Source organism: Lygodium microphyllum, chromosome 28, assembly GCF_053477565.2.
Source record: "Lygodium microphyllum isolate KBCC chromosome 28, Lygodium_microphyllum_v1.1.10, whole genome shotgun sequence".
NCBI classification, from domain to species: domain Eukaryota; kingdom Viridiplantae; phylum Streptophyta; class Polypodiopsida; order Schizaeales; family Lygodiaceae; genus Lygodium; species Lygodium microphyllum.
Genome location: NC_141162.1, coordinates 25394841 through 25415118, shown reverse-complemented (window position 1 = coordinate 25415118; position 20278 = coordinate 25394841). Strand labels below are relative to the sequence as shown.

The window sequence follows — 20278 nt, the reverse complement described above, 5'->3', positions numbered from 1 at the left end:
CCACCAATTCATCCACCCATGCCACACGCCACACTTACCCGAGACAGGCGCAACTGCTACCGCAGGTGATTTTTTGCAATGGGCCATGGTCTTATTTGAGAGTTGCAGATTGCGGAGTTTTCCCACTACCCATAGAGGTGGGAATCTTCGTGGTATGCAAGGCTAAGAGCGGCAAGGTCCATCTACTAGCACCACCGGATGGACCAAATTACGCCTTCTTCTATCAGACCTCTCACATAGGAGGATGGACGATGACTCAGATAAAGGAGGAGCTAAAGTCTCCCAGCACTGGTCGGGCTGCATAATGGAAATCAACTGGTGGTGGGCAGGGGCCGAGGTTCCTCATTTGGGCATTATCTTTCAAGTCCCCCCCACAGTGGAGAGCACCACTAGATGTGATTGAATGGCCCTTGGCACAAGTGACCCGTTTCTACCAATGTACGAAGTCTCGCCTCCTTAGCTTGGTTAATTGATGCCTTGGTGGTACCACTAGGCACATCCATCACCCCCATGGTACGTCCAAGGGCTACCATGGGAAAATGGAGTTCACCATCTAGGCTGGCAGCGAAGCGCATCCGCATGCCTCATAGCTCCTCTTCTTCATCTGCAACTTCCATGCCGAACAGATGCTTGTTCGGTGAGTCACAGATTTTCCCATGACTTTACACCTTGCATCTTGGAACGTGAATAGCCTCCTCTATAGTGGGGCACGTGGTTCCATGAAGTTCATTGTTCGGCAAGAGCTGTAGCTTGCCCTTGCCGGTTTGATCGACATCTTACTTCCACAGGAGCACAAGCTCACTCCCACCCAGGCTCAAAGGGTAGGGAAGATACTCTCGGGCAGCTCGCACACTTACTAGAAGCACACCATCGGTGCCCACGGCAGGAGAGGAGGCGTATGCACATTTATTGGGCCGAGTCTCACCGCATGTGTACGAGACCACGGGACAATAGTGGTAGGGAGGGTTCTATGGATCAGATTGGATATTGGCGACTCCTGCCTTGCAGTCCTCAATGTCTATGCCCCTATTGAGGTTAGGGCACGCAGCAGGTTCTAGGTGGAGATCGCGGATGGACTCCCAGAGGTGGACTCTTGGATCGTTGGAGGAGACTTCAACAACCTGGAGACCTTAGAGGACCAGCAGGGCAGAGGCAGAAACTACCAAGGCATGACTGGGCAGGAGCAGGAGACATGGGAGGTCTTTCTACTGGCAACAGGAGCACGCGATGCCTGGAGAGATCCTTCCTTCCACAAGAGGGAGAGGTGGTTGGATTTCTCTTGGGGATATAGGCGGCTAGGTGGTGTCTTGCTGGAGCAGTCGGATAGGTTTTATGTGGGAGAGTGCGGATGCTCTCGCAAAGGCTAGATTGGGCAATTGGCGGGCACCACGTTGTCCGATCACTACCCGGTTCTCCTCACAGTTGATCCTCCAGCATCTGCCCTTGACGCACGATCCTGTCGAATCCTGGATTTGATCTATAGGAGGGAGGAGGTGAAGAGATAGATTGAGCATATCTGGACCAGGGACTGGGACAAGAGGGAGTGGATCGCAGAGGAGGTTGCAAAGGTCCTAGCCGAGTCGAGCAGTATCTGCCAAGAGATAGCCATACAGGCCAGGCAGCAGAGCTGGGAGAAGGAGAGAGCACTTCGGTGGGACCTTGCAGCCACGCAAAGATTATTACAGGAGGCACTGGATCCCACCCTCCAAGCAAAAGAGGTGGGCGTGCGAGCTGCCATTACTGGCCTTGAGGATAGGCAATCAGAGTTCTCTTTCTAAACCTCAGCAGCTTTTTGGGCTCGGAAAGGGGACATGATGTGCAGGGAGTTTTTGCAGGTACACCAGCCTCACACCTCAGGAGAGTAGATACGCAGCCTTCGAGATCAATATGGGAGGACTTGTTCTAGCCCACAGACGAGGTGATGGAGATTGCCACCAACTACTACAGGCGCTTGTTCCAGTAGGAGACAGCCTCAGCCAAAGGACAGCGATGTAGATAGCAGGTTTGGGATCACATTGCATCCCTCATCACAGAGGAGATGGGACGCTCCCTCCTAGTCCCCCTTCACAAAGAAGGAACTCGAGGAAGCCTTCCACACATAGGATGGGCAGATGCCCGAGAGAGGATGGCCTCTCTAAGGCCTTCTTCACTACATTCTAGGAGGTGGTGAAAGAGCCCCTACTGATGGCATTCCAGGAGATTTTCACTTCAGGATAGATGCCAGGGAGTCTCTCGGTGGGCCTTATCAATTTTCCCCCAAAGGGGCTGATAGGTTGGAGCTTTCCCAATTAAGACCGATCATCTTATTGTTAGTGGCCCATAAGGCACTGGCAAAGATGATTGGTAGGCAACTACGCCCTGTGCTTCCAGACATTATCCATGATACACAGACAGGCTTTGTCTAGGATAAGAGCTCGATAAGAGCATCCTCGACAATGTATTCACCTTCTTTGAGGCGACAGAGTGGGCCCAGCACAGTGGGCAAAGACTGGCCATACTACTCTTGGATTTCGAGAGAGCTTATGATAGGGTGGATTGGGATTTTCTAAAGGGCACCATGGTGAGGTTGGGTCTCCCCCAAGCTTGGATACGCAGGATCTCTGCATTCTACAAATTGGCTATCAGCAGGGTTCTCATAGGTGGTAGGTGGGGGGAGGAGTTTCAGCTGGAGAGATCGGCCCGGCAGGGCTACCCCTTGGCCCCATACCTATTCCTACTCTTTGCAGAGACGATATCCCACTTCCTTAGGTCTTAGGTGAGCGGATTACGCAGCCTCCCCCTTCCCGTATGGGAGGAGACTGAGTTGCTAGACTCAAAGTATGCAGATGATACATCACTCTACATTGAGGACGATGTGTTGATGCTGGAGAGAGTGAGGCTAGCTCTTAAGGTGCTCTGTTCTGTAGCAGGAGCAAAAATCAACTGGCGAAAGTCGGTTGGTTTTCTCATGGACCCAGACTCTAACATGGAGTGGGGAGTCCACTTGGGATTTAGATGGGTGAGCAGAGGGCAAACCGTCCGTTATCTAGGGTCCCATGTGGGACTCGACATCACTCCTGCCCAGCTGTTTCTTCCAGTGCTCGATTCTATTCGGAGGAAGCTGACCTACTGGACCACGGCTCGCCTCTCATTAGCAAGCCGAGCCCTGGTGATTAATCAAGTCCTCCTAGCGATGGCCTGGTACATCACCTCGTGTTGGTATTTCTCTTCATCCTTTGCAGGGCAGCTTCGCCGCTTGGTGCGGAACTTCTTGTGGTTCGGGTCAGACGACTTTACGGATTCCAAGGCCAAGGTGGCGTGGGCGACCATCATATGGCATCGCTTAGAGGGAGGGCTTGGGATCATAGACCCAGAGTATCAGAGTATGGCCCTCTTGGGCAAGCTAGTCGTCCATGGCCTCACACCAGGAGGACAGACCTTGAAGGTCCTATTGCTGCAGGAGGGTCTTCATGAGTGTAGACAAAGGCTTAGTGGTGAGTGGAGGCTGTCCTTGAGATGGATCATCACGTCAGCCCAAATCACCTTCCCCCAGATCTCCTTTCCTATGCAGCTTGCTCCGCGTGTGGCAGGGCCTCCGTAAGGTCTTGATCCAGAGCCCCCCAGGCTGCCAGGAGAAGATAGACCGTCAATCGATGATTTGGAACCCCCAGGTCAAAGATCAGGATGGGGCATAGATTTGCGAGCGCCCCCACATCCAATGGGCTGGGTGGGAAGCCAGGGTGGGAGGCGAGCCCACGGGTCATACCATCAGGACATGGAGGGAGGTGTACATGTTGGTGGACGAGGTGTTGCAGCGAGTATTAGGCTGTCAGAGAGGAGTGGAGCTAAGGAGAAGGGAGATAGATGCAGCAATTCCTCAGGACTGGCTTGCTTCCCCGATACGAGAGCCGATCGATCTCGGGGAGGTATGGGCCGCTAGGTTTTTTCCAGCATGCATTCCCCTCCAAGTGGCAGGTAGAGTGGGTGGCGCTCCACCTAGGACTTTCTTCACCATGCAGGAGGGGGGGTGTTTGCTCTTGACAGGGGGCAACAGGATGAGGGGACTGTTGTCCTTTCATGGAGGAGGATCCGAGTGATTGGCCTGCAGGGGAAGACATGGCGGCTAGACCCCTTTGTCTTGTGGGAGTTCATGGAGTGGCGCCTTCGGAACTAGGAGGGTAGGCCACTTGATGAGCTAGAGTGGGATTGAGGGGAGTGGCTATGGCCGGCCACTGCAGTCGCCAAGAAGCCACCGAGGCTCTTGGAGTACACTACTAGGATTAGCAGACACATACTGATGCAGGAGGATATGGATTGGGCGCCGTCGCATAGCAGGTGCTAGGCGGAGCACGGCATCACGGAGCCTTTCCGACGAACCTTCTATCGCCGCCTATGGGATAGCTGGAGACCGAGGAGGGTATCATGTTTCTTATGGCTGGTGGCACATGGAGCCTTGGTGGTGGGAACTTGGCTTGCCCAGATGCAGGGAGTTTGTAAGTGATGCACACAACAGCCTTTGGAAACCCCGAAACACTGCCTTTGGTCGTGCAAGGTGGCACAGCTAGTGTGGAGAGGAGCATCCCGCATCCTTCGCTGCATGGCTCCCAGCCTTGGATGCATCTCTTGGGATGCTTTCTATTGGCATGCAGTCAGCCAGGGCCGTCACCTTCTGTATGAGACTGGGATGCAAGACACAATATTCATTATCGAGGCAGGGTTGTGCGCAGTGGTTAGTTTGGAGGCTCTACCCATGCGTCAGGTGTTGGAGCCCACAACAGGCCACTCTAAAGTATGGGAGATCATAGCAAGTCTTACTAGATGGCATATCTGGAAGGTGGGGTGTTAGGAGATTTTTGGCGGAGAGAGACTTTCAGTACAGGGAACCCTAGCAGAGCTCTGGACCTCCATCATCTACTCCCTCCGAGGCCGATGGGATCAAGTGCAAGGCGGGTCCAGGGCTCATCAGGAGCTCCGTTGTCATTTCATGTGCACTTGGGTTGGCCAGGACCTGTTTTTTGAGATGCAGCAGGCAGCCCCAAATGGCGTTACACCCCCCCTCAATGGCTTCTTGCCCCCATCCCCCCTAGACTGCCCTGAGAGGCTTGTACATCTGATATATTTGCGACTTTGCACCAGCTCCAGCTAGTCTGTTGAGCATGAGTGCTTCCTGGTATTCAAAGATTTTTTCTGAAGTAATATAATCAGCCACTTTTTACTTGCAGTTATAATTTCGAGGGCAATCCTGTTGGGCAATTTGGCAGTTATGATCTTACAAAGTGACTGTACTGCTTGTTTACACAGGTCTCCACAGTAGGCTATGGAGACATTGTCCCATCAAGTATCTTGGGACAAGTATTGGCTGTTTTGACAATAATTGGAGCTATTGTTATTCTTCCATCTCAGGTTGGGAAGATAACGTCAGTTGCATCAAGAAGGTACCTCTTCACACCATATTTCTATTGGAAATTCGATTAAGGATGAATATTCAAGAAATTTAAATGTAAATTTTTGAGAGATCATGTATATTTCAGAAACCATATCTATGTAGTTCCACACAATGTCACTTCAGCATGGTTTTGGCATCTGTAAAATGATATTCTCCCTTCACTCAAAATGAGGTGCCATGTTATTTTGAGATTGTACGGAGAAGTTGTTTATCTAGATGTCAAGTGAGCTATCAAGAAGAGAAGTCTTTCCAGGGGAAAGTCATAAACTACTCGGGAGTTTCTTTTTAGCACTACATAAACTACTTGAGAATTTCTTTTTATCTCTTGAGAATGTTGGAAAGGGAAATTTAAGTGTAGTTCCAAAAGAGTATTGAGATATGTTTAGAAAATGATTGGTAACATCTATTGCCTTGGCTGATATCCACATGTTGAAGAAACCATTAATTAGGTGTACTTTACTCTACTAGAGTCTGCACAATTCACAGTTACTATCCACTTACATTGTATTGGCTTGTACCTTTTTCTTGCCTTTATTTGTGCAGTAGTTAAATATAACATATTAAAAAATATAAATGGCTTAGCAGTATGGATCGCAGCAGGACTGGTGCTAGATTAAATCAGTTGGAAGGCCTGGTACAGCCTTCTCTATATTCTGCACAATGTTTTCATTCTGTAATACAAGTTCAATAGAGATAACAGTTATTTCCTGTTGGATGTAGACAAATTGCTTTTGTGGATTGGAGATAGCTTGCAATTGTCTTGAGCAATTTAGTAATGCATTTGATATATCAATTTTTTGTTGATCAACTTTTTACAATATGCACAAGGAACTTCCCTAGGTTTCTGGATCTATTGTATCACAAAGGGTTGGTTCACTGTTTGGCTCACTTACGATGGAAAAATTTCATGCTACACTGCATGCTTCATTTTCACGGCCTCTTTTGTTTTCTTGCCTTCCATATTATTGAAAAGCTTAGGATATCCTACTTGCAAGTGCCCTATCTCATTACATGGAAGCATCAGAAGTTGGGGCATCTCCTTTAGGTATGCCTAAGTTCACCACATTCAGAGCATTGTGAATAGCTATGTTGATGGCAATGATGTCTGAATATACTGTCAGATCAGGACAAGCTCAACGGGACTATCTATCCATTGTGGCATTGTGGTTCTATATGATGCAACATGCCAAACGGCTTTGAAATGTTACTTCAGATTATGTGAAGTAGCCTGAGCCATGTGCTGCTACTTTCTAAGATGTAGTGGAGGATGAGATGGGGCCTAGCATTGGCAAAGATATGTCTACAACTGTGCCAGATATATCACCCACTCAAGAACAGTCTAGATGGGATGCAAATGACGGATATTTTCATGCTTTATTGGCTCATTTGTAAAAAGAACAATTATCCCGCACATTTGATCTTGTAAAACTACCAACTAGACTTCGAATGCAATTGCTAATCTCCATGTGCATAATGAAGCATAAGTCACCTGCCTGTGTATAAACAGTTGAGTTCTGAGCATATGAATGAGGCTACCGCAAAGGATGCATTTCTCGGGAATCCAAGGAACTCAAGCAGAAGCCTCTTGTAGCTGATGAAAGCATTCCAGATGGAATGTTAGTTACCAGTTTTTTGAATGCCATACCAGAGTCTTATTAGGGTTTTGCGTCTACACTTGGCTTATGATGAAGGTCAACTTGAATGCCCTCACTTTTAAATATTCAACTTTATAGCTGTTGCAGGACTCTTATTAGGGTTTCACATTTGCACTTCAGCTCATGTAAGGCAATTCAAATGCCCTCACATTTAATGAGATGACTTCATTGTTGTTGCAGGAAGAAGTTAGAATAGTCTAGACAAAATCTTTCTATCATGTGTACAACCCTCTTCCTTTTCTTCTTCTAGGCCATGGTGCAGTTTTTGAAAAGCTAGAGTGACATGGTTTCAGGATCTTTGACTTCCTTCATGTATTGTGTAGGACTTCATCATGCTAATGGCGCAATCCTAGATGTCAAGAGTGGCCATTCAGCATTGATGCTGTTCTGTTCAGATATTGAGGCTAACATAAACCAGAAAGAGATGGTTTATTTTGTAAAAGAATATTTGGATCCACAAAGAGTGCAGTATGTGCTTGTTGACACTTCTGATTCTTTGATAATGAGGAAAAATCCTCCAATTTTACCCTTTGTTTCTTTCCACTTTACGTTTCACATTTTTAGTCTACAAAAGCTGGATTTTACTCAATCCAATAAATAATATTAGGGTCACTAATATGGACAGCAGAAGACCAAAATAGCTGATTGAAAATAAAACTGGTACAAGTTAATGGGCTCCTTCACAGTTTCAAACTCACCCTCCAGATGGGGCATGTATTTAGGCTTACATGGACTCACTGCAGCTCTCTGATATGTGTTTAACATCACCTTGGCTATAGTTTGTTTGGCACTGATATGCCAAGAGCTCACTGTCTGGAGTGTGGCTCTCTGATATTCCTTTAACACGACCTTGGCTCAATAGTCCCTGTATTTGACTCCATATGTCAAAAGCTCAAGGTTTGGAGCATTGCCAAAGCTTTCACTTATCTGTGGAGCTTTGGTGGTCAATACATTCTACTGATATACATGGTTTGATGCTTCTTGTGATTGAGCTTTAAATGTTGTCAAATCTCTTGCTTATGAATGATAATGACCTGCTCGAATGATTGACACAAACTTTTTTATAGGCTGGAAATGAGGGAGCTTGGGATAATTGTGGTGGCACTCTGGCTAACATTAGTGACACCAAAGACTAGGTGGGCTTGGGATTTTGTATCTACATGTGCAAACTAAACTCCTCTTAGGCACATTGATTGTGTTTGCAAGCAATTTCTTCAGGCAGGTATGAGAATATGGTTGTGTGAACAACTAATCTGGTGGGCTATAATACCAGACCATATGAGGAGCTAGATGAAAAAGGGTGTCAGAATATGTACACATGAAAGCATCTCTCCTCCTCTGCTCAGAACCACCCTGCAGCATCTCCCATCTGTGCGAAGCATATGGATGATCTAGGTTTCAGAGAGGCTTCAAAATCAAGTGGTAGAGTAGTTTGTGATTCAAAGGATCTTGTATTTCTTCTGCTTCTTGTTTCATGGTGGTTGCCCTTGCTTACATTGGTAAGGATGGCAGCTCCCAGAAATGCCAAGAGAGGCATGGAGAGATTTATGGTGGCTGACCTTACTTATATGGGCAAGGATGGCAGTTCCCATAAATGCCAAGAGAGAGTCATGGAGCTTCTTCGCAACTTGAAATATTTGATGCATGGCTCTATGGGCCTTCTAGAGGGTATTTTTGAATATGGCTGGCAATGGTGGGAGCCAATTGCTGGCTTCTTTGAGGCCCTGGTTCTCCCCAACAGTAGTAGATGTCAGTTGAGGCCCTACTGTACCAGATTTCACTGTTCCCCTCCCAAGAATACAAAATCTGTAAGATGTGTTTCTTCTTATCTTTGTTGTAAATCTAATGGAGATGGTTTTGATTGAAGCATTGATGATAACTAAATATTGTGACATTATTGTTGTAGAAATAGTTTTTATGGAGTCTTTGATTAATATCCAAATTTGTGGTTATATCATGAATGATACTTGCTTTTAGTATTGTAAACCATATGTTCTTCTTGTAGACCTTATGGCCAATCATTTAGTTCATGGAGGATTGTTGACTCACGTTTCATTGTCATATCGGGAAATGTCAAGCTTAAGATTATCCAAGAGTTTCTTGCTGAGCTCTTTAATCCTACCCACTTTGAAGGTAAAGTTGTTTTGGTACATATTCTTTTCTTGGTTTTTTTGTTCCCGTGATTCTTTTATTGTTTATTTTTTGGAAATATATGATGGATACCGTTTGGCTTGACATAATGGACAAGATTAATGGTGGTTCTGTAACCATCTTTTTGCAGACCTGGCTGTATATCCATTATGTGTGGTCATCATGGCACCCTTCAGACCATCGTTAGTTCCCCTACCTTAAACTGTCAGGATCTTTCTTATGTGCAGCAAAGAATGTGTTTCTGATTTTATATTTAGTTACTCTTGTTTGATGTCATTTCAGGTTTGAGCTAAAGCAACTTATTTCTCTTTATGGTGAGAATGTCGCATTTATCGAAGGGTCTGCAACCTGCCAATCAGACCTGGAACGAGTAAATGCAGCTAAGGCTGCTGCTTTCTTTCTCCTTGCTGATGCCAATGCAGAGGTAACATTAATTTCAGCTCTAACAATAGAATATTTGCATACTTGATTGAAAGCACAATGACTCCAATATTAATTCACTGATTTACAGCCAAGAGCTGAAAGTCAAGTTGTAAATTTCCAGTGTGACCATTGATTTCTGTAGCCCTCCCTCCCCTCTTTTGGCCCCATTTTCCTCCCATCCAAAGTGCCTACAGCTTACGGTGTCACCATCATCAGACCTGCTTCCTCTTGCCATTGGTAATTGCATTTGCCTGCCCCTGCCACCATTACTTCTGCAACCCCCGCCTCTTGTCACTCTGCAGCAGTGTGGCTGCAGGTTCATCTCTCACTTTGTAACTGCTTCCCCACATGAGTGAACCGCTTTCTCCATGTTCTCTGCCAGATCTGCCTTGCCCTTGTGCTGTACAGCAGTACTCTTCATCCACCAAGTGCCATTCTTGCTTTTCCCTTGCTCACTCGGCCTCATCTCTACCATTGGCTTGGTTGTAGTTACTGCCACTCCCTCTCTTTGGAGTGGCCTTCTTGTGGTCTTGATGGGTGAAAGATAGCTGTGGAATTTATTTCAAGTGCATGCACAGGCAACCTTTGGCCCACTGCCCAATGCCAGCTGGGCACACCATTATCCATCATTACTCTAAGGGGGCCTTGGGGATCATTAATCTAGAGTACTAGAGTCAAGCTAGTGGTTTGAGGGCTCACTCCACGCGGAAAAACATAGAAAGTCCTCCTCCAAGAGGGGTTTCAGGAGTGTGGACCTCATCTAGGCAAGGACTGGAGACTGTCTCTAAGATGGATCTTCACCAGAGCATCGACTAACTTACCCAGATCATCCTTTCTTTGTAGCTTGCCTACGAGTCTGGCACAGCCCATGCATGGCCCTAGAGCAACAGACACCAAAATGCTAGGAGGAGAGGAGATCAACAAGCAACCTATGATCTAGAATCCACAGATCCACGACAGAGATAGGATATAGCTACAGGAGCACTCTCATATCTAGTGGGCTGGTTGGGAGGCAAGCCTTACTTGATTTGTCAAGGTTCGGAGAGAGACATCTATAGGAATGCAAACCTAGAGGTTCTAGAGCAGGCACTTGGATGCTAGCCAAGGGCAAAGACTAGCAGGGGAGAGATGGATGGGGCGATTGTAAAGAAATACTTGTCTATGGAAATAATGTATGGTGAATAATACAATGCTCATTCAGCATACACACTGCAAATGTGAATACCAAACCTCAAACTCTCGTGTCCCCGAGACCGGAGCGTAGAGTATAAGCTGGAGAGTGTGTCATACTCTGACAGATCCGGAAATGCAGCAGTCTGCCTCCAAAGATGTCGGAGAGCAGTAAACACAACTCTAAGGGGGACTAGATCAGTGCCGGATGGAGCAGAACAGCACCAAATCGTAAACGCAACCAGGGATGATGATGCACCAGCCGGGCGATAGCAGTAAGCTGCAAAATGCAGGCTGCAGCTGATGACATGGTAGGTGCCATAGGCTGCAGATTGTAAATGCAAGCTTAGACTAGTGTACAGCAGCAAACACAGCCTGATTTGGAGAAGAAGATGCTGATCAGCAGTCACCAACAGGCTGTCAGCGGTAGGTAGCAGCTCAAACTAAGATATCCTCCATAGACAAAGTGTGGACAATAGAGACGGGCACTAGCAATTTGCAAAATAGGAGTAGGGTTGAGTGACGGGCAGCCTGTCTATTTATAGATGAGGATCTTCCCAAATTAGGGTTTGCCATATGGGATACAAAAACTCTCTAGGAGTGTACACCCTTTAATAAAACTTTTGGCAATAATTGAGTTTTGGGGCTATAATAAAGAACTAATTAGTTTATAATGCATAGCTCAAGACCATTTTTATTTATTGCAAGGCATCCCACCCCAAAGCAACCAAGTCATTGGGCAAAGAGAACTCATTGGTTGTCGAGTGACCTACCAAGACTACTAAGGCAATGGTTATCTTACCGAGGGAGCCTAAGGGGTCACCCCAAGGCATTGGACGAAGGGTGCTCTGTGTTTGCCCAATGGCCTACTAGGAGCTAGGGGGAATTGTGCCCTTCGAAAAATGAGAAAAGATGGTCAAACCCCAACAGACCACAAAACAATCAAGCTATCCCCGACCACCTGTGGGTGTCGATAAAGAAGAAAAATATAGGGGGGTATGCGGGGAAGCTACCAAAGAGGCTGCCTAGGGAGATTGCCATGTGAGCCAGCGTGAATATGATGGATCCATACCAAAAAGGGATAAATGTACAAAAATGCATATTTACAAGAAGAGAATGCCAATACATGGGGTAATGCAAAGGGCAATGTAAGATGTCATACTCTTGCAAAATGCTATGCGATAGTGCCACTTGGACAATGCCCTTGTAGGGGAATTGTTCACTTGCCCAAGTGCCTATTTACAATCGTGATCGTCTTGATGATATGGATAATGATACAAAGTACAATAATAAAATCCATGGAGAAAAATGTAATCAGACATTGTAAACACCAAGAGAGGAGGCCACCTCCTCTTACCATTAAAGGTGGAAGGGAAAGCTAAAGGGAAACCCCTCACATCATCAGGCTGAAATAAAAGGGGAGGGAGCACCCAAACCAATCTTGGGTAGCAAATATTGTAGAATCAAGCAGTTGAACAACTTGGTTAAGACTTCTACAAAATTGTTTAATAAAGGTACAAACTATAGGCAAATGGTGCCTAGCTCAACATGTTCTCCACTGAAGCGGTATCTCATTCCAACATGCGTAATCCATAGATTGATGATGGGGTTATCAAGGACTGCTATAGCACTCTAGTTGTCACCAAAGATCACGACATGAATGTCACATGGAAAATAAAGTACTGCCAACAAGCGCAAGTAGACAACCTCTATGATGCCATTGTACAAAGCCCTGTACTCTATCTCGATTGTGGAAGTACCCACCATCTCCTACTAACAACTTGACCATGAAATGGGAGCTATGCCTAGGAAGATGTACCCACTATGGAATGTTAGGTGTTAGGATCTCTTGCCCAGTCAAAATCAATGTAACCTTGTAAAATCAAAACAAGGCCATATGTTAGTCCAAAAGAATAGGTACACGGAACATATCTCAATACATACAAATAGACAATCAAATGTAACATTTTAGGTACATTAATATACTGACCAAGCAAAGAAATAGAATAAGCTAAATTTGGCCTAGTATGAATCAACGAATGGAGTTTCTCTACCATAGATCTATAAGTGTACTCTTAGAGTGTTGACCTTGGGGATCCTTCGAAAGTTTCATAGTGGGATCAAGAGAAGTAGCCATAGACTGTGTTTAGTTGATGCTAAACTATTCAACTAATTGAAGGGCATCCTTTTCTTTTAGATAAAATAAGTATCCTCAAATTGCACTACCTCTGTCCCCAAAAAATAAGACATTTGACCAAGGTAAGTCATCTCAAAAGTAGTACTAAGGCAATCCTTCGTATTTGCTATGATAGCAGAATCTAAGCCTATGATAAACAAGTCATCAACATAAAGAAGGATGTTGCTAACCTCCTCTAAAGTAGATTTCACATACAAATTTGGGTCTTATAGGGTAGAATTGTGGCCATGAGTTCAAAGAAACCCATCCATCCTATGGAACCACAATCATGGTGCTTACTTCAGCTCGTAAAGTGTTTTCCATAAATGAAAGACCTTATCTTTATGGTCTACAAGAGAAAATCCAAAAGGCTACTCTGCATCCGCGATTACTAGCGATTCCAACTTCATGTAGAGCAGCCAACCATGGTGAGTGTCAAGCACAACTAACAAGTGGAATGGCACAACTACACTGTGGGTGCGAATGTCTCTTTATAGACAATACCTTGCTTCTCTTGAAACCCTTTCACTACAAGGTGAGCCTTGTACTGAGCCTTGTACTTATCCAAAGTCCCATTAGCTTTTTTTTCGTCCTAAATATCCACTTAGTCCCAATGATGGTTTGGTGGCTTGGGTGATCCACCAAGATCTAAGTTCCATTATGATCAATGCTCTCAAGCTCCAATTCTATGGCCTCACACCATTAGGCATGCTTTACAGCCTCCTGCCAGCTCTCTGACTCAGAGTGTGCTATATAATCCACCATAATGAGCTAGCTGGGCAAAACTTCTAGGTTCCTCCGAGATGGAATCTGTGGAAGGATCCCTAAATCTCGCATGGTTTTCTAGTACTGGTGAGATAACAAGTCCTTGGGAGAGGCCTAGGAGCTAAAGACTTTGTAAATGGGTCAAAAGCCAATAGTAGACCTAGCTTAGACAGCACTATCTCTAATGAAGTAGGTTGAGAAACTTGCTTGGAGGTTGATGCAATGGGCTGCACTATATCCCTCTCATAAAAAACTACATCTCTTCGGGTAATCACCTTGTTTGTCCGAAGATCAAACAAGCGATATGCTTTTGCCTTAGAGGAGTATCCTACAAAACAAGAGATCTGTTCAAGGATGGAGCTTTCCTAGTTTATCATTAGGACTGTGCATGTAAGCATGACACCTAAAGACTCTGAGGTGGGAAATGAGGGGCCTAGTCATGGTTGTCTCTGATGTCATATGGATCTGTTTGTATGCTATATGGGTATTGTACCGTACAATTCCATTCAAAAAAACTGGCACTTGTTAATCACTAGGTTTGGGCATGTTCCTGTGATTGTTGCACATCTAGTGCGCATTCCAAGTGTGTGTTTTTTGCCACTTTTTGCCTCTGGCACTTTTTCCTTTGGATACCATAGTCTTGGATTGCACCCAGCTTTTCAGCCTTGACTCTTCACCGTCTCACTTCAGCATCCTTTGCCCTTGGATACCATAGTCCACCTCATTTTCCAGCTGTGCACACCTCCCCCAGCCCCCTTGGATTGCAGCCAACTTTTCAGCCTTGACTCTTCACCCTTCTCACTTCAGCCTCAACCCCTCTTTGATAGTTTGACTTCACACACTCAAAGGTTCAGACTTAGCCCTTGGATTCCATCATTTTAGCCCTTGAAGGTTGGATTTCAGCCATGATTCATCTATGCTCTTGAGTCTTAGATCCCTCTCTTCTCCCATACTCTACTCTAGTCTATAAAAGGTGCTCCTCCCCTCCATCCCTCCACACTAAATCAGCAAGCAATCTCATCTCCCTCTCCCAAGCATCACTTGAGTCTTGGCATTCAACCTCTCACTCCCTCCTCTTACACCCCACCCTCCCTCTTCAAGCATCGATCTATCAAACCTCTCCCACCTCCTCTCTCCCTAACTTTCAAGCCTCACTCTCCCTCTTTTCCCCAAGCCTCTCCCTCTCTAAAGCAATAGCAATGGAAGAAGATGGTAAACGTCATTGCCAATGTGGGTCCATGCGAAGGATGAAGTGATGTCACCTATAATGATATGTGGACACCGAAGCCTAGCAGTTGGCACTTGACTTGGACATAGCAAGGACCCAATGGCATGCGTGAGATTTAATGAGTCATAGGAGATAGTGTATGGAGGAGAGCCTTTAGGGTGTTATTCTCTGGCACAACAAAGACCATGGTGGGGACTCGGGAGGCTATTGCCTCGGTCATAGAGAGAGTCAACATGTGGCTATGAGGATGTTCAAGGGGGTTCTTTTCGCATCGTTGGATAGCATCTAAGCAAGATCCCCAGTCCAAATTACTCACATTGCTAGTATCGTAGCTTCGTACATTTGGACCACGAGATGCAGTCATGCTATTGACCTCTAGGATGTTAGTAGTTTAGTCAGCTCATGAATGTATTTGGGCATTTACAGTTGTAGGCTGGGCATTGTAGACTACTCTAGGTGTTTTTTTATTGTCACCATTTTGATGGTTTGGGCCATTTATTGCTGGCTGAGTGCATACTGATGTTGGCCAACAAAATATTTTGTTGGCATTATTTTATGCCTATATATTCAGCTCCCTCCTCCTTAGTCCATATTATCATCCACTTCCAGATTCCCAATGCAAGTCCTACTGGAGAGAGGGAGATGGTGGCTCATTATTGTACATGAATGTCTCATGTTTGATACATGGATTCCATTTCCCAAGCATATCTCTGAGTTCTCCCTTTGCACTGTTCTTTTGTCTTCTTCTGTTTTTTGTTTTCTCTTGTATTGTGCAGTCTAGTGTCTCAGTCTTCAATGCTTTCATCACAGCTACCACTTCCAACATAGTATCAAGCATCCATGGTCGGGCTCTGCGTGCTATCTTCTACTGTGGACATTCTGCCCTCACACCTATCTACTGCTGATCAGCCTCCTACTGTCTACTACATCCCAAGCGACCTATTCTTGCCACAAATCGGCCTAATTTGCTACCCTTGTAGCTCGCATTTTCATGTCAGCTTCTTACATTTCTGCTTTTCTGCAATATTTTAATGCTGATAACTGCATTTAATTATATGTCTATCTGCGTTCTGATTTGCAACTTCTGTGTTTTCTGCATTTAATGCTTGTGTAGGCTGGGTGCCAAGTCTTCCAGCCTTCTAATAATGTTTTGTGATTGTTTTTCCCCTGATTATCTCAAATTTTGCAATCATTTTTTTATCAGCCCCTCTTGCCACTGCATGTGAACTCGTCCATGTAGTCTATGTTGTGTTTGGCTGTACTCTCTCTCTATTCTTTATCTTCTCTTCCTATCCTCTCAAGATGGCTCCTCCCTACCATTCTTTTAATGACAAAATTCATGACCTTGATTACTTAATATGGAATGTTATTATGGAAGTATGGTTTGTGCCAAAGTGATTAGGTACATGGTTTCTAGAGCTATTGAGCATCCTCAACATCCCACTTCTCTTCCTAATGATTGGGACTAGGATAACCATGAGAAAGTTGTGCTTACATGGGATTCCAATTAGGCCGGTGCATATTCTGCTCTTTTTCAATGTATCTTTGAAGAGGTTCTATTGATGCTCAAGTTATGCAGGACAACTTCAATGGTATGGGAGAAGTTTCAGGTGTTATATAAGGCTCCCTCGACTATAATGTAGTTGCGCCATGAAAAACTCCAGCAGATGAAGTTTGAGCTGAAGGATTCTACCCAGTCATTATTACTTCAGGTTACATAGGTATTAGGTACAGGATCAACTTCGGTGCATGCAATCCATGCTTCTAGAGACTCATCTTGTGGGGAATAAACATGGATACCCAGCCACAGTAGGAGCTATGCAGCTAGATGAAAATCAAGAACTCTTAGAAAGCCCTTCTTGTCTACTGATGCTAGTTCAAGTTTTAGGTTGTATGTGTGAGAGTGTGCAACGGAAAGAGGAGAGTGAACAGAGAGAGGAAACAAAGAGAGAACATAGGGGAGAGAAGGAACAATGTGATTGCAATGGTTGAAGGTGCAAGGCTCCAACAGTCATCCCCAACACGCAGCTATACGTGTTAGTGTGGGTGTCGGATGGTAGAAGGGGATGAGACAATGAAGAAGGCTAGCTGATCACGAAGGATCAATGATGGATCATGAGAATGGGAGGGTAGGCCGTCTATATATAGGCAAAAAGTAGTAAAACCCTAAATAGGTCAAAACACTAAAAATGACGAAGTGTTAAAAAAGAAATGCACCAATATGCCCTCCATCTTAAGTGTCTAAAACACATAAAATGATAGACAAATACAATGTAAAATCTCCTAATGTCCTCATCTAAACTCAGATTGAGGCTCACAAGCAGGAAATGACCACACAAGATACACATGACTGCTAACACCCCCTCTCAGAACTTGGATGTAATGGAAGGCTAAAGGAGATGCATATCTAAGGGTGGTAGGAAGAGTGCCAATGCTAATGAAGTTCGTCAATGAATAAATCTGGCCAAGGAGCAAGAACCCCTCTCCATAGAAAAATCCGAGCAAATGGAAGGCCACCAAAGGGCAATGAAAGTGGAGAGGCCTTAAATGTATCACTCATGAAAACTCTAGTTGGGGATGGATGAGCTAAGCCTTTAAACCAACTATGAGACGATAGCGAGGAGCTATCAAAGGTGCTATAAGTTGCATAGACACAACACGGCCCAAGGGCTAAGTGGCAAGGGATGGTGACTCAATGACGGAAAAAAGAGGTTGCCGCATAAAGGAAAGGTCCAAAGTAGATTGGAAATCTTGAGAAAACTCCTCACAATCTTGGGAAGTCCCCCTCTAAAACACAAAGGGCCAAGAAATCCACAATCACATCACCAATATCGTCCCCCTCTTAAAGGGATGGGAGGTATGAGGGAACCACCAATAGAGAGGGTGGGGGATGGGATGGAACCTATGGGATAAATAGTGCATAATCGGGAATGGGTGCTATAATAGAAAGTTGCCTTAGAGGGCTCTACACAATAGAAGGGGAATGGAGCATAGGTAGCCCTCTCTCCTGCCAACTTGTCACAAAAATGGCTCTATAGAAGAATCATCAACAAAGATGGCCATCGGTTCATTGAAGACAATGCAGGTCCTAAGTCTAGAAAGGCCACAAACTGAGAGGAGAGGAAAGCTCAAGTCCAAAACATGTAGGGCCTCAAAAATGGTGCTTGATGGATGGTCAGATAATAGAGGCAAGGTGCCAACACCTCTAATAGGTACCGAAGAGATGTCACTTGCAGTAGCGATGATACCCTCTGACGGATTGAGATCCTGCAAAAAATCATCTCAAGGAGTCATAGGACTCCATGCACCACTGTCAATGAGCCAAGGCTACTCGGAGGGTGAGATAGTTATAGAAGGCTCCTCCACTCAATAAATGTGTAGGAACACAGACTCAGTGATAATAGTGGATGACCACGTAGAGGTAGACAAAGGCTCTGATGTAGATCCACCCTACTCTCTCAGACAAAGGTGGGAATATTTCCTTCACTACTCCTTGAGTTGCGAGGTCTTTCTATAATGAGGACATGTGGAATATCCTCGACACTTTTTCACAAAATCTGTATCAGAGTTAGAAGATGACTCCAACTTCTTGCTGTTTCCTTTCTTTTGCTTGGCTTGTCGTGTACTTGGAGATAAAGCCGCATAAGCACGACCATGTGCACGGGCTCCATAAGAATCTAGCTCACTATGACACACATCTTGAAAGATGTGAGAGAGGTGTCACAACTAGGTCCTCCGAAGAAATGTCCATATCAAGGGTATGCAAGCTCATCTTGAATCTCCTCCATCTTATGGATGTGATCCTACGTCATAGGGGAATCTACGACAAAAAGTTGACGTAGCTTCAACTCAAGAGATAATCAATGCCCAAATGTCTAGATTCGGAAGATATCAGAGTGCAGCGGTGCGGAAGCGTAGGACTGAGAGAGAGAGAACACAGAGAGAGAGAAGAGAGAGAAAGAGACAGTGAAAGATGAAGATCTGTTGTATAAAGTGTGCTGTATACAAAGATATGCAGATATATACACGGGCGCAGTGCGCTGGACTGCGTGTCTCCACCTCGACGATGCAACCTGCTGTTCACCTCAAAGTCCGCTGCAGTCTGCACTGTCTCCTATCTGAAATCTGCGAACAGAGACGAAATCTGCGCGAGCCACCAGTCTGTAATCTGCGAGCAGAAAAGTGTAGGCAGAAGACTGAGAACTCGGCTATAAATAGCCAGAATCAGGGCGCATAAAATATGCAGGTCGGCTGCAATAAATTCAGCCGACTGTACTGCAGTCAGTCGGACTGCCACGTGGTAGTCCGACTGGACTGTGCAATCTGACCAGGCAATGATCTCTAACAGAAGAGAGATGCCAATCTCCTCCAAATCTCTGTGGCAGTGCAAACATGTCTAAAATGCATAAGCACTGAATCTGTACAACTCAAAAGAGAAAAAAATAGACTTGGGCATTCAATCGATCCCATAAAGCTCCCGAATCCACGGTCACACCATCATGGGGATCCACAGTAGGTTGGGGTATAGGGGCAGTAACAAAATCCCAAAGGTTACAGTTGTCAAGGATGTTGAGAAACCCTTCACCCGCAGTTTGCGTTTTTGTGTTCTGCGTTTTGCGTTTAGGGTTTGCAGCCCCAAAAAGGGGCACCATCCTAGATTGACTGTGCCTATTTATAGGCCACTCTCTCATTTATTCCTTACGGCTGATTCATTCAGTCCATCACCTCTTCTCTCTAGCCTCTCCACTACCCTCACACCCCTTCAGGAGGACATTGTGGTTCGTGGTTCGTGGCTGTCTTCATCATCTTCCTTGTGCTACGGCACCCTTATTCCCTTGTATCACATTCACTCCATGATTCAGAACTTCATCATTTCATTCATTAGAGTTTCTTCTCTCTTCTCTTCTCTTCTCTTCTCCATGTTTTCCAAGTTCACTCCGTGTTCCTCTTCGCAAACCCTACTGTCTCGTTTGTACGTCATCTTTTGACATGGTATCAGAGCTAGATCTGCTCAAATAGCGGCAAAGATCCTCCATTTCCTTTCATGGGTTCATCATCCATTCCCTTTTTGCAGGTTTCAGATGTTTTCAGCTTGCTGCCCACATCCCTTTCACGGAGGATATCGTAGTCTCAGTTGTCTCTTGCTATCATCTACAGTCTGGCATCTGTTTCCAGCTTTCCACCCGCAATTTGCAGCTGTTTACAGCAAAGCGGTTGTTGCTGATCACTCTCCATTCAAAAAACAATCTCGTTTTTGCAGATTTTAGGAGTTTCAGCTTGCTGAC

The 20278-nt window shown here is 45.3% G+C and overlaps 1 protein-coding gene across 4 annotated transcripts in view; it reads left to right on the top strand.

Annotated features, from left to right (window-relative positions):
• LOC148011263 (uncharacterized) overlaps window positions 1-20278 on the top strand; it is a 188612-nt gene that overhangs the window by 130283 nt on the left and 38051 nt on the right. For all 4 annotated transcript variants that reach the window (XM_087670538.1, XM_087670540.1, XM_087670541.1 and 1 more), the window contains 4 exons: window positions 5281-5414; window positions 9086-9213; window positions 9362-9413; window positions 9514-9655. In XM_087670538.1, coding sequence (XP_087526664.1) covers window positions 5281-5414; window positions 9086-9213; window positions 9362-9413; window positions 9514-9655 — 456 coding nt within the window. The remainder of the gene's footprint in view (window positions 1-5280; window positions 5415-9085; window positions 9214-9361; window positions 9414-9513; window positions 9656-20278) is intronic.